Source organism: Zootoca vivipara, chromosome 3 (genome assembly GCF_963506605.1).
Source record: "Zootoca vivipara chromosome 3, rZooViv1.1, whole genome shotgun sequence".
Taxonomy (NCBI): domain Eukaryota; kingdom Metazoa; phylum Chordata; class Lepidosauria; order Squamata; family Lacertidae; genus Zootoca; species Zootoca vivipara.
Window position 1 is genome coordinate 78,751,915 of NC_083278.1, and position 13,422 is coordinate 78,765,336.

A 13,422-nucleotide genomic window follows, 5' to 3' on the forward strand; every position below is an offset into this window, starting at 1 on the left:
TTGTGCGGTAGTTGGAGCATTCTTTGGCACTGCCCTTCTTTGGAATTGGGATGTAGACTGATCTTCTCCAATCCTCTGGCCATTGCTGAGTTTTCCAAACTTGCTGGCATATTGGGTGTAGCACCTTAACAGCATCATCTTTTAAAATTTTAAATAGTTCAGCTGGAATATCATCACTTCCACTGGCCTTGTTATTAGCAATGCTTTCTAAGGCCCATTTGACTTCACTCTCCAAGATGTCTGGCTCAAGGTCAGCAACCACACTACCTGGGGTGTATGAGACCTCCATATCTTTCTGGTATAATTCCTCTGTGTATTCTTGCCACCTCTTCTTGATGTCTTCTGCTTCTGTTAGGTCCTTACCACTTTTGTCCTTGATTATGGTAATCTTTGTACGAAATGTTCCTTTCATATCTCCAATTTTCTTGAACAGATCTCTGGTTTTCCCCAGTCTATTGTTTTCCTCTATTTCTTTGCATTGCTCATTTAAGAAGACCCTCTTGTCTCTCCTTGCTGTTTTTTGGAAATCTGCATTCAGTTTCCTGTATCTTTCCCTATCTCCCTTGCATTTTGCTTGCCTCCTCTCCTCCGCTATTTGTAAGGCCTCGTTGGATAGCCATTTTGCTTTCTTGCATTTCCTTTTCCTTGGGATGGTTTTCGTTGCTGCCTCCTGTATAATGTTACGAGCCTCCATCCATAGTTCTTCAGGCACTCTGTCCACCAAATCTAAATCCTTAAACCTGTTCCTCACTTCCACTGTGTATTCATAAGGGATTTGATTCAGATTGTATCTTACTGGCCCAGTGGTTTTTCCTACTTTCTTCAGTTTAAGCTGGAATTTTGCTATAAGAAGCTGATGATCTGAGTTACAGTCAGCTCCAGGTCTTGTTTTTGCTGACTGTATAGAGCTTCTCCATCTTTGGCTGCAGAGAATATAATCAATCTGATTTCGATGCTGCCCATTTGGTGATATCCATGTGTAGAGTCGTCTCTTGTGTTGTTGGAAGAGAGTGTTTGTGATGACCAGCTTGTTCTCTTGACAGAACTCTATTAGCCTTTGCCCTGCTTCATTTTGAACTCCAAGGCCAAACTTGCCAGTTGTTCCTTTTATCTCTTGATTCCCTACTTTAGCATTCCAATCCCCTGTAATGAGAAGAACATCCTTCTTTGGTGTCATTTCTAGAAGTTGTTGTAGGTCTTCATAGAATTGGTCAATTTCACTTTCTTCAGCACCGGTAGTTGGTGCATAAACTTGGATTACTGTGATGTTAAAAGGTCTGCCTTGGATTCGTATCGAGATCATTCTGTCATTTTTGAGATTGCATCCCATTACAGCTTTTGCCACTCTTTTGTTGACTATGAGGGCCACTCCATTTCTGCTACAGGATTCTTGCCCACAGTAGTAGATATGATAGTCACCCGAACTGAATTTGCCCATTCCCTTCCATTTTAGTTCACTGATGCCCAGGATGTCGATATTTATTCTTGTCATCTCATTTTTGACCACATCCAGCTTACCTCCACTCATGGTTCTTACATTCCAGGTTCCTATGCAATATTTTTCTTTACAGCATCGGACTTTCCTTTCGCTTCCAGGCATAGTGATGTGGTAGAGTCTCCCTTATCCAAGACAAGCTTCCTGAGCCAACTCTGTTGCAGCCTCTGAGGAGGACCTAGAAAATGGAGTCACAGTATTATCCTCCCCCTTCCACCGTTTTCCTGCTCAGATCTCTTGAGTCCTAAAGTTACCCTCTTGTGCCTGATGGGGACTGTCCCAAAGTGCTGGGACAGTGATACCTGCTGCTGCTCCCCTGGGATAGGATGTAGTCACAGAAAAAAAAGGAGGGGCACAGGAGGAACTCAGAAACATCTTGGTCCTATGCATTGCTGCACAGACTTGAACTTTAGAGTAGGCACTGTTTGAAAAAGCATAGCTGATCGTACCTTTAAATGTCATCATCAGTACAGGCCATTGAAATTGCTAACATGGATTCTGCTAGAGGGTACCAATGTCTGTGTCTTAAAGAGAAACACTCTCATATTTGTTGCAGAGAAAAAGACATTACTGGAGGCTGGATAGTAAATGTCTTACACTATTTCAGAATGAATCTGGGACAAAGTATTACAAGGTAAGTGATAATACAATTCTCATTTTTTTCTTACTTATGTCAGTTTCCATATAAAGTGTCGTTCCCCTAATGTTAATCTGTAGTTGAAATCCTTCATTTACATCCTTTTATCTGCACAAGACTCTATTTGTGTATTAACTGTTGAAACCTGAATATCATAGGTATGTTAAAATTGAGGTGTTCTTTTAATGAAACTGCACCGTGTCTCTTGTGTACAGTTCTTTATCTGTTGATTTGTGTGTTACAGTGCCCAGCAATGCATGGATATTTTATGCCCCTTGAAACCACACTAGTGAATGTTTGAGGGACTGGGGTAACAGAAGTAGAATACTTCCTGAAGAAAAGGATAGCATATATGGGAGGAGGCAAAGGATTGAGAGAGCCAAAATTGATCCTGTCCTGTGACATAGCTGGGAGTAAGAAGGCTTACAAAGCACCTGACAGGCTGTAAAATTGAAAATAAACAATTATGTCTGCTTGCTGAGTGGATGGTGAAAGGTCTTCTCACTTTGGATATGGTATGGTGATTCTGTAATGATGAACTGGGTCATCAGGCTTCTATAGAAAGATTGATTCTATGGACAATGTAGCACCAGAGATGAAAGGCAATTCTAAACTGTATCATGGGAGGAAAATGCCAGTTGGGTCCAGAGCAAAGACAAAACTTTATTAGCAGCCCTAAAGAGGGACTAAAGCTAAGGCCACTCAGTGCTATCAAAATATTTCTAGTTGAGTTCAGTAGCATACATTTTTGTTATTGTTGCATATTTAACACCTTTTGTTTCCTTTAGGAGATTCCGCTTTCTGAAATTCTTCAGGTGACTCCGCCACGGGACTTCTCAAACGTGGTACAAGGCAGCAACCCACACTGCTTTGAAATAATCACTGACACCATGGTGTACTTTGTTGGCGAGAACAATGGCAGCAATCATCATAATCCTGTTTTGGCTGCTACTGGAGTGGGACTGGATGTAGCACAGAGCTGGGAGAAAGCTATTCGTCAAGCTTTGATGCCAGTCACGCCTCAGGCTAGCATTTGCACTGCTACAGGACAAGGGAAAGATCACAGTAAGAGCAGAGAAGCACTCTCTTCTTCCTAATGGAGATCTTTGAAGTTATGGGCCCTGGTTCAACAAAATATTTTATGGGTTGCTTATGCCTGCAACATGTCATGGGGCTGGCTCTGTATTTGAATTAGACCTTCAACTGCTGCATATTTAGCATTAGTTAGTACAGTGGCACCTCGACTTACGAACTACTTGACGTCCGACGTTTTTGACTTACGAGCGGAAAAAGTGGCCACGCGCTTACGATTTTTCCGACATCCGAAAGGAAAACACGTTCACGGCTAGATGTGGTTTCCTCAACTTACGAATTTTTCCGTTTCCAATGCATTCCTATGGGAAACCGCTTTTCCTATGGGAAACTCGACTTATAAAGTTTTCGACCTACGAGTGTGCATTCGGAATGGATTAAATTCGTAAGTCGAGGTCCCACTGTACGTCAGTGCTGTGCCTCTTGGAGTTGATTCCTGTCTTGCTAATTCTACATATGTAACAATTAAGGGCCTGATTTTAAAACTGAAACTGTGTGGAACACCATATGAGTAAGTAATGCAACTCTTCCTAGCCCGGTGTTGAAAGCAGGCCTCATGCTGCTAGTGTAGCCTTTCCAAAAATTATTTCCCTTGCTGTGTGAGTTGTAGCCATTTACTAAACTCACCTGAAGTCATGCCATTTATATTCTAACTATAGAGCAAGTAGGACCCTGCTTGTAGAATGCTGACGTGTAACACAGCTTCTGTAGAGGAACTGAGAAGTCAATTTGGCTTACAGAAAAAAAACATGCAGAGAACTGTTGTCCTAGGAGCAGGAGGAACTGTGAACTGATGGCAGGAAGAGAGAGGGTGGTGACATGGGTGTTGACGGTGAAGAGGAGGATTGGGATCCTGGGAGAAAGAGAAATGAGTAGGCAGTGGGCTAAGGAAGGCATGACCTGAGGGAAGAACAGGTGGAATTACAACATGCATGCTTCATAGCCAAGAACAGTGCATTTGTGTAGGGTGGGGGACAGGTGGCTAAAAAGAAGGGTAGTGGGGTGGAACAGCTTGGACTGGATTTTTCATGATTTTCCTTGTATTAAAAATAAGGCTGAGTCCTGGCACATTGCAGCTCTGAGCTAGAGGCACAGAATGGAAAACTTGTGATGAAAAGCAGGACTGGGTTGCCTGACTGTTGAATTAAAGGAGATTCTGGCAATGCTTAATGCCCCAAAGACTGGTGTTTAGGTTCAGACCTGTGTAACAGTCAAGCAATACCTTCTGTAAGCCTATTTGACTTGTACATAAGAAAAACGTATGTGCTTACAAATTCCTTAGTTCCTTTGAGATGGAGACATAAGGAGAGAGAGCAAATGTCTTGAAGGATGGAGGAACACGGGCAATGTTGATGGCCAGGAACAAAATAGAACTGAGGAAAAAATTGTGGTAGAGTTCAGTGCAAGGGAGATTTTGAAAGCTGTCTGTTAGGGGAACACAAAGAGGTGTTTGGAAATGTGATGCAGAGTGCTAAGGCTACATTTCACATATTACTTGGAATGTCAATAAATGTTTGGCTGCTAGGACATTGGTCTTTCATTGTAATACTGCTTCCACATTAAGAACATGTATATTTTCTCATTGCAGAAGAATTATCTGTCAGCATTTCTGTTTCAAATTGCCAGATCCAAGAAAATGTGGTGAGTCACAAAATGTAAATACTATTGTAGCTGGATTGTTATCAGTTGTCCCCCGATGGCTATTTTATATCAAAATAATTGGAGATAAAGACAAATGAAAAGCTGAAGAACACATTGTTCCCATTAGGCAACCTAGCTTATTTAATACAATGACTTGTATGAAAAAAAAATCTATATATGGTAAAGTTTCTTAACCTTTTTAGTAGTGAGCAATGCAAAAAGAGAAGCCTTGTAAAGGATACTTTTTAAGTTTGATCCCTTCCCCCACTTGATATGCAGGAATTGAACCAAATACAATAAATATTACTGCCAAATTTTGAACTTATAATTTAAAGCAGTTATCAGTTGTTGGATGAGAATTAAGGCTTATTATTATTATTATTTTTAAAATACTATTGTTGGGGGCTGCCTTTTTGATAGTTATTTCCCAAAAGGAGGAATGACTTTGTTTCCCAAGCATGAAATGTGCATCCATGTTCTGATCTAAAACCATACTTCAATGCCTTCTTATAGTAGGTTATCTGGGGGAAGGGAAACCCCATAATCTAGGTAGGAAAACAAATGCTGCTGTCCTTTGCCCAGTTACTTGAAAGCAAGCCTCATTGAATTTGACAGAACGTCTAAATGAATATGTATAGGATTTGTAGTTTTGGTAGAACATTGGTAGGATAATTGAAATGTTTTGGGATGCGGGTGGCGCTGTGGTCAAAACCACTGATAAATTGCATTTCCATGCACTCTGGCTTCCATCACGGTGTTCCGTTGCTCCAGAAGCGGTTTAGTCATGCTGGCCACATGACCCAGAAAGCTGCCTGTGGACAAATGCCGGCTCCCTCAGACTGAAGCGAGATGAGTGCAGCAGCCCCATAGTCACCTTTGACTGGAGTTAACTGTCCAGGGGTCCTTTACCTTACCTTTACCTAATTGAAATGTTTTATTTTATTGGTAGTTTAGGTGATGTGTGGTTTGTACTCTGCTTCCTTAGTCTTTTGTTTATTATATTAGTGATATGCCTGCCAAGTTTGCAGGATAGAGGACCTATGTTTCTTCTTTGTGATCTCTGGGCATTCACACATGTTGGTTCAGTGCCTGTTCAGAGCTCTTTGGGAAATGTCTCTAGCTAGGCTAGAGTTTTAGTACGTGTCCTGTCCCCCACCTTTCATGTGCCCATATCAAAACAGCATGGCTTCCACCTTTGTGCTCAGTTTTCTTTCTCCCTCATCTCCAGGCTGACTTTTGTTTGCGAGGCAGACAGGTTCTTCTAGTCAAGCACTGCTTAGTGTGAGGTCAGAATGTTCTCTGGAATGTGTCCAGAAATTCTGGAATGTTTTCCTGTGGATCACCTTAGAGCAGGTCTGGTGGTGGCTAAATGAGTTTTACCCAGTGCCAGTGACATAAATGAGGTAGTGATGCCAAATCTGGGGCCCATATTACAAATATGTGTGACAATGTGCTTACTGCAAGTACAGTTGTCAGGAATCCATCATTGGTTGCAGCTCCTCTTTTGCATATAGAGATTACATCTACAATGTGGCAAATGTCCTTGATTGGCCATGCTAAAGAAACAAAGATCTATGGTTCTCATGGGATTTTCATATACAGTAGACTGGTCTTAGCATATGAGCACACCTTCATGCTGACAGAAAGGCTGGTTTGTATGCTTTATCATTACACAGCTGGAGAAAAGTTTAAGGAATACAGATTGCACTGCAGTTTGTAAATTTGCAAATAAATTACAAATAAATTTGTAAATGTTATTTTTGTATGTTGTTCCCATCTCTGTCACACAAGTTACTATATGTGGTAAACAATGCTATCATGAACAGGTTTTAACAGGTGGGAATGGACCTTTATACTCCCCTTTTTTGGAGTAATTTTTAATTGGGTTATAAACAAAGACTTACTTTCCCTTTTTGTATCCATGAAGTGTAGCTCTTAACATTCTAGCGTCTGCCTCTGTCACTGAAGTAATTGAACATAATATTTACCTTCCCCTGCCTGCACCCTCTCTTCCCCTAGGATATTAGTTCCGTATACCAGATTTTTGCTGATGAGGTGCTTGGCTCTGGTCAGTTTGGTGTTGTGTATGGAGGTAAGTTTGACTAAACAATCACTGCAAGTTCAGACTTGTGATATTTGGTTTTGCTTCATGCTAGATCTTCTCTCAATTTAGGAGAAAGTAATTCAATAGTTCCAGTCCGAGAGACACTTTCTGCCTCTTACGCAATTGCTTGCCTGGTTTACAACATTAATTCCCATTCAGTTGGTTCTTCTGTTACCTTGCAGAAGTTATGGAATGTTACTGTTGAGTTGCCTTTCTTTTTAATCTAGTGAAAATAAGCCTATATTTTTTGTACCTTTTACTTACACTTAAATCTTTAAGGCAGGTACTCTTTCTGCTTGCTCCATGCAACTATCTTCCAGAGCAGTTATTGTACCCTGACTAATTACAGAATCACCAGTACTGAATAAAGAACTCCAGGTGAGGTCTAGCTAGGCCTCTAAAATAGTAGTAGTGTGGTGTCCTTGTAGCATTTCTTTAGCATTCTTTCTGCCCCTTATGTATATTTTGTGCATATCTCAAATAAACTGATCAGCTTTTCTCATTAATGCTATGAGTTTCAAGGCTCTTGTATGTTTTATTCCATATCAGCTGAAGTGCAATGTGATAGAAGCTAGGGTTGTCCTGTAGGTAGAATCTGGATTCTGATCTTAACCCTTTTATTAACTCACTCGGTAATTCTGAGCCATTTTATTAACTCAACCTAAATTCCTCATCTGTGGAAGATAAGTAGTAATTTTATTTTATAAGTGAGTGTGGTTAAAACTGTGAATATAAGCAAGTTTCTTTGCACATTCAAAGCTATAATGTTTGTAATACATGAAGAGTCCCTGAAGGAGCAACTTTTGAAATTCTGACTTGTTTCAAGCAAACTCTGTTGCCTCTCACTTCTGCACTTTGAGAGTGGAGCTGAACAATGATTTTGTTGAATTAGGCTCTATGCCCATATTAGTAAAAGGTGTACCAAAAATATCCCCATGCAAATTAAGGACTGAAGAAGCAGCCCATCCCACTAAAATGAAAGTGTTATTCTCACCTTGGACATGCAGGGATTTTGGTCTTAAGGTGAGATTAGATCTTAACCACAGAGATCTAGGCAGCAGAGCAATACCGTAATTGCCTTAAGCAGGGGGAAGCACTTTGCTATGATACAAGCTTCAGCACTTTGCATGCTTCATCTGAGATTGTGATTAGGGTTATACTACTTCCCCATCCTCTTTCTCATGTGTCATGTAGACTTCACATTTGCATAGGAACCTGAATGCTTCAAGTGCAACAGATGCAGATGCCTTATTCATGCAAACTGTACAGTACATTCTTAATATTGTGGTGTACAGATCATCTGGCCGGAGCCCCTATGCAAGCATGAAATCTACCATGTCAGATGGGGATAAGAGGCAAGCTCTCTCCTCTCATGTGTATTGGTTGAAAATCTGTAAATGACAGATATATTTCCCTCTCTGTTTTTAATATTTAAATACATATTTATCACGAATATCTACCTTCTGTGCAAAAAGTTTGTTTCTGACTCTCCTTGTTAGGTTGCAGATACTAAAGTGTGTACTCTGTGTGTGTTTATGTAGGAAAACATAGGAAGACTGGAAGGGATGTGGCAATTAAAGTCATTGATAAAATGCGATTCCCCACAAAACAGGAAAGTCAGCTGCGCAATGAAGTGGCCATTTTGCAGGTACAAAGATTATTTGAATCTGTTATGTTACATAATAGGAATAAAATTATTATTGAAATACTGTGAGTAGGTGAGCAATCAGAGGCTTGAATCTACATGTTTTCAGAGTTGTGAACATACAGCGTTTCTCATTGTTGACATAGCTGGGTTCAATCTCTGCGAAGTCTTGCTTTTGTATATTTTAATATTCCTGCTATAGTAGTTTCTGAGCTGCACAGGAAAACTGTAAAAAGAGCCATAGCTTGTGTTTTCTATCTACAAATATTGCTAGGGACTGTGCTAGTGCTTTCTAAACAATAAAGCATAGCCAGGACCTAGGCAGATATTTTCTGATTTTCAGTTACATAATGGTGGTACATTTTTCATGACAATATTAAATATGTTTCCTAGAATTTGCACCACCCTGGGATTGTAAACCTGGAATGTATGTTTGAAACTCCAGAAAGGGTTTTTGTTGTAATGGAAAAACTTCATGGCGATATGTTGGAGATGATTCTTTCCAGTGAGAAAAGCCGGCTTCCAGAAAGAATCACCAAATTCATGGTCACTCAGGTGGGTCTGCTCTCAATAATGGCTTGTACAGTTCTGTTGTCACACATTCAGGGCAGGTTACAACTATTTAAAACAGACTGTTAAAACAATTTAAATAAAACAACAGGAAACTACATTTTCATAACATGTTGGGAAAATATTATATACAAAGTGACTAAGTAGGGCTCTGGATCTGGATCTCCTAATATTTATTACATACCAAGTAGGAATCTTGGTAGATTGAGATTCCTTTTTATTGCTGTTCACAAAGAAGCACCTTTCACAAACAAGCAGTGAAATAGTGACTCAAGTGTATTCAATATTCTGCTAATTCGTCACTTGGGGGGGGGAATTCCAAAATGAATAGCTTGTATGTGATGGAAAAGTTGTAGAGGATGGAAAAATTCAAGGTAGTTTCACAACATGTCTGGTAGGGCAGCCTCTTGCACAACAAGTGAACCTGTTGCTTTCGACTCCATGGCATGGTCCAGCTGCTGAACCCTCTGCCTCTAGAGTGCCTGACCCCTTCTTTGTGGTACCAGTCATGTTCTCTTCCCCAGCTGCTCCCTTAATTTTTTTCTGTTGACCCTAAAGTAGCAGCAGCCCTGGCACCAAAGGTCCTCTTCAGAACCAGGCACTCTGGGTAATGTGACCAGGAAAATGTCTGTTCAACTTCCATGGTTTGCCACGGCAGGGAGGTGGGAAACTTGTCAGTCCACCATGGATTGGAGTTGCGCTTGGCTTCTCAAGCAAAGCACTGCCTCCTAGGCTCAGTGGTGGGTGAGTGGGCAGCAGGTTGGGCTGGTGAGCTAGCACTGGTTTGTGGACAGCATTGAGAAATAGATCTCCACTAGTGCAATGGCCTTCATACTAGGAACCTAGGAAGCTGCCTTATACAGGAGCAAGACCATTGGTCCATCTAGCTCAGTACTGTGTACATTGATTGGCAGTGGCTCTGTAGGGTTTTAGGCAGAGTCTTTCCTAGTCATGCCTGGAAATGTTGGGGATTGAACCAGGGACCTTCTACATGCAAGGCAGATGATCTGCCACTGAACTATGGCCCTTCCCCACTAACGATTTGACAGCATCGGCTCCAACCTCAGTCTCATGTGAAGGTGGGCCTTTTCTTCCCCTCCCTAGCCCTAACATCTTTCAGAAGAGGGGCTGAGGAGGACTCCTGGTGATCCTTAAACTGAATGTAATTTCACCTGTCTTTTAGGCAGTTCTTGGACTCATAATATGTTGCATCTCTTTCTCTGTGAATGATTTTGAAAATACTTTTTTCCTTTTATTTTCTTAGATACTTGTTGCTTTGAGGAATTTACACTTCAAGAATATAGTGCACTGTGATTTAAAACCTGAAAATGTACTATTAGCATCAGCAGAGCCATTTCCTCAGGTGGGAAAGAATGAAGTATTTTTTTTAATGGTTGTGTATTCTGCAGGAGGAAATATAGGATAAAATGTTCATTAACTCTGTATTTTTATGCCATTTGGGAACAAAGCAACATCTTTTGTACTTTGAATACATCTCATAAAACAATTCTCCCCACACCAGTGTTTGTAGGTCTCTGAGAGAATTGTTACCAAGCCCTAAAGTTAGAACCATTCCTTATGATTTACCAAGTGGCCTGGTTGGACACTTCAGGTATCAGTGTGTCATTTTTCTAATGAGCAATTCTTGCAAAATTGTATGTTGGCGCACAACTCCCTACCCCCATCTGTTTTGTTTTAAAGAGTTGGCTATTAACAGTTAATGCATTTTTGATACTGATGTTCAGTTCAAGGTAATTTAATCAAGGGATATTTCTTTTACAGGTGAAGCTGTGCGATTTTGGTTTTGCACGTATTATTGGTGAGAAGTCTTTCCGGAGGTCTGTAGTGGGAACTCCAGCTTATCTCGCCCCAGAGGTGCTTAGAAGTAAGGGCTACAATAGATCTCTGGATATGTGGTCAGTGGGAGTCATCGTCTACGTGAGCCTTAGTGGTACATTTCCATTTAATGAGGATGAAGACATAAATGACCAGATTCAAAATGCAGCATTTATGTACCCACCAAATCCCTGGAAGGAAATATCTAGTGAAGGTAAAATATTTCCCATGTGGTAGTAATCTGTATTTTAGACTATAAGGCATGGCATTTAGTGTGAATGGGACCATGGAATTATAAGATAATTAGGACGAAAAAAGTGCTGTTATTCAGGAGTTATTGCAAAACATTTTACGGTAACAACAACAACAACAACAACAACAACAACAACAACAACAACAACAATTTATTATTCATACCCCGCCTATCTGGCTGGGTTTTCCCAGCCGCTCTGGGCGGTTTCCAACAGAAAAATAAAATACAATAATTTATTAAACATTAAAAGCCTCCCTAAACAGGGCTGCTTCAGATGTCTTCTAAAAATCTGGTAGCTGTTTTTCTCTTTGACATCTGGTGGGAGGGCGTTCCACAGGGCGGGCGCCACTACCAAGAAGGCCCTCTGCCTGGTTCTCTGCAACTTGGCTTCTCGCAATGAGGGAACCGCCAGAACGCCCTCGGTGCTGGACCTCAGTGTCAGGGCAGAACGATGGGGGTGAATAGAAAATATTCATTTATTGCACTTGTATTCCACCTTTCTTTCCAAGTAACTCAACATAGTGTACAGGCACCTGCCTCTACCTTGCTTTTTATCCCTTCAACAATCTTGTAGGGTTTGAGACTGACAGATAGCAAGGTCACCCAATGAGATGCACAGCTGGAAAACAGATGTGAATCTGGCTCTTCCAGATCCTGGTTGAATGCTAACCACTATACTGCAGATGGGTCTCCAGCACAGATGAATAAAAGGCTTTAATCTTCTGCTTCATGTTATAGGGCCTGGTTTGGAAGGTTGTTAGATTTTTCCTGAAAATCCTAGAGCTATGGCCCTGTCAGGCATTATATTTAGGGCTTTCCCAATGCCTGCTGTAGAAAGGAAAAGAGCCACCAATTATCATACTGGACCCTGGGAACCCTATGTGAAAACATGCCTGTAGATCAGTGTTTTTCAGTTGGTGTAATGTGTTATTCAGCAATGCACTTCTTGGTACACAGCCCTTTCCAAAGTTGTCTTGCTTCCTCCCATGCCTATAGTCGGTGTTTCCCAGAAAAAAAGAACTTTACTTGTGCTTAAAGCTTGCTAATGTCATGTTTAGTTTTCAGCACTGGTGTGTAGATATTGACAATATGGAACTTATTATTTAGGTCTGTTGCATACCTTTTGCAGCAAATGTACACTCTGAAAAACTGTTTCAATAGTAGGTGTCAATTTGTACCGAAAGCATCCAAACTTAGCATCCCATGCATGTTACTCAGAAGTAAATGCTGCTCTGTTCAAAAGTAAGGTAAAGATAAAGGGACCCTTGACCATTAGGTCCAGTCGTGACCGACTCTGGGGTTGTGGTGCTCATCTCGTGTTATTGGCTGAGGGAGCCGGCGTACAGCTTCCAGGTCATGTGGCCAGCATGACAAAGCCGCTTCTGGCGAACCAGAGCAGCGCACGGAAACACCGTTTACCTTCCTGTTTGGATCGGTACCTATTTATCTACTTGCACTTTGACGTGCTTTCGAACTGCTAGGTTGGCAGGAGCTGGGACCGAGCAACGGGAGCTCACCCCGTTGTAGGGATTCGAACTGCCGACCTTCTGATCGGCAAGCCCTAGGCTCTGTGGTTTAACCCGTCTGTTCAAAAGTACTTACTCCCAATTTAGATGTGTGTAATCTTTCAGCAGTATGATACAATTCAAAATTTCTAAAACAAATAGAAGTCTTATTGTTGACTTCAGATGAATTCCACCCGTATGACACAAACTGTGTGTGTAGTACTGTTTCACAAACTCACAAACTTTCCTTTGTCTCTTAATTACTATTTTTTCCTTCAGAATTATTATTGTGGGTGACAGGAAAGACAAAATACTTATATTTATTACTTTTTTCTCTTCCTTGCTCCTCCAGCTATCGATTTAATAAACAACCTGCTTCAAGTGAAGATGAGAAAACGTTACAGTGTTGACAAATCACTTAGTCACCCGTGGTTACAGGTATAGCTAATGCATACCAGCTTTATTGTGTTATATGTTACCCAGTTCAATTACATGAATCATAATCTGACTCAAGTAGTTGACAGGTCTTGTATAAATGAAATCTTGGAAAGTTTATTTGATTCAATTTGAGTAGAGCTATCTATTTTTCCTTCCTCTCTTTTTTTGGGCATGATGAGAGTTTGTTTAATTTGGTCTGGGTTTAG

The 13,422-nt window shown here is 40.9% G+C and overlaps 1 protein-coding gene across 1 annotated transcript in view; it reads left to right on the forward strand.

Moving 5' to 3' along the window:
• Window positions 1-13,422, forward strand: part of PRKD3 (protein kinase D3) — a 58,500-nt gene that overhangs the window by 39,028 nt on the left and 6,050 nt on the right. The window contains exons 10-18 of the mRNA XM_035108303.2: window positions 2,052-2,129; window positions 2,921-3,197; window positions 4,813-4,865; window positions 6,885-6,957; window positions 8,511-8,617; window positions 9,008-9,169; window positions 10,449-10,547; window positions 10,967-11,234; window positions 13,131-13,216. Of these exons, the coding sequence (XP_034964194.1) occupies window positions 2,052-2,129; window positions 2,921-3,197; window positions 4,813-4,865; window positions 6,885-6,957; window positions 8,511-8,617; window positions 9,008-9,169; window positions 10,449-10,547; window positions 10,967-11,234; window positions 13,131-13,216 (1,203 nt within the window). The remainder of the gene's footprint in view (window positions 1-2,051; window positions 2,130-2,920; window positions 3,198-4,812; window positions 4,866-6,884; window positions 6,958-8,510; window positions 8,618-9,007; window positions 9,170-10,448; window positions 10,548-10,966; window positions 11,235-13,130; window positions 13,217-13,422) is intronic.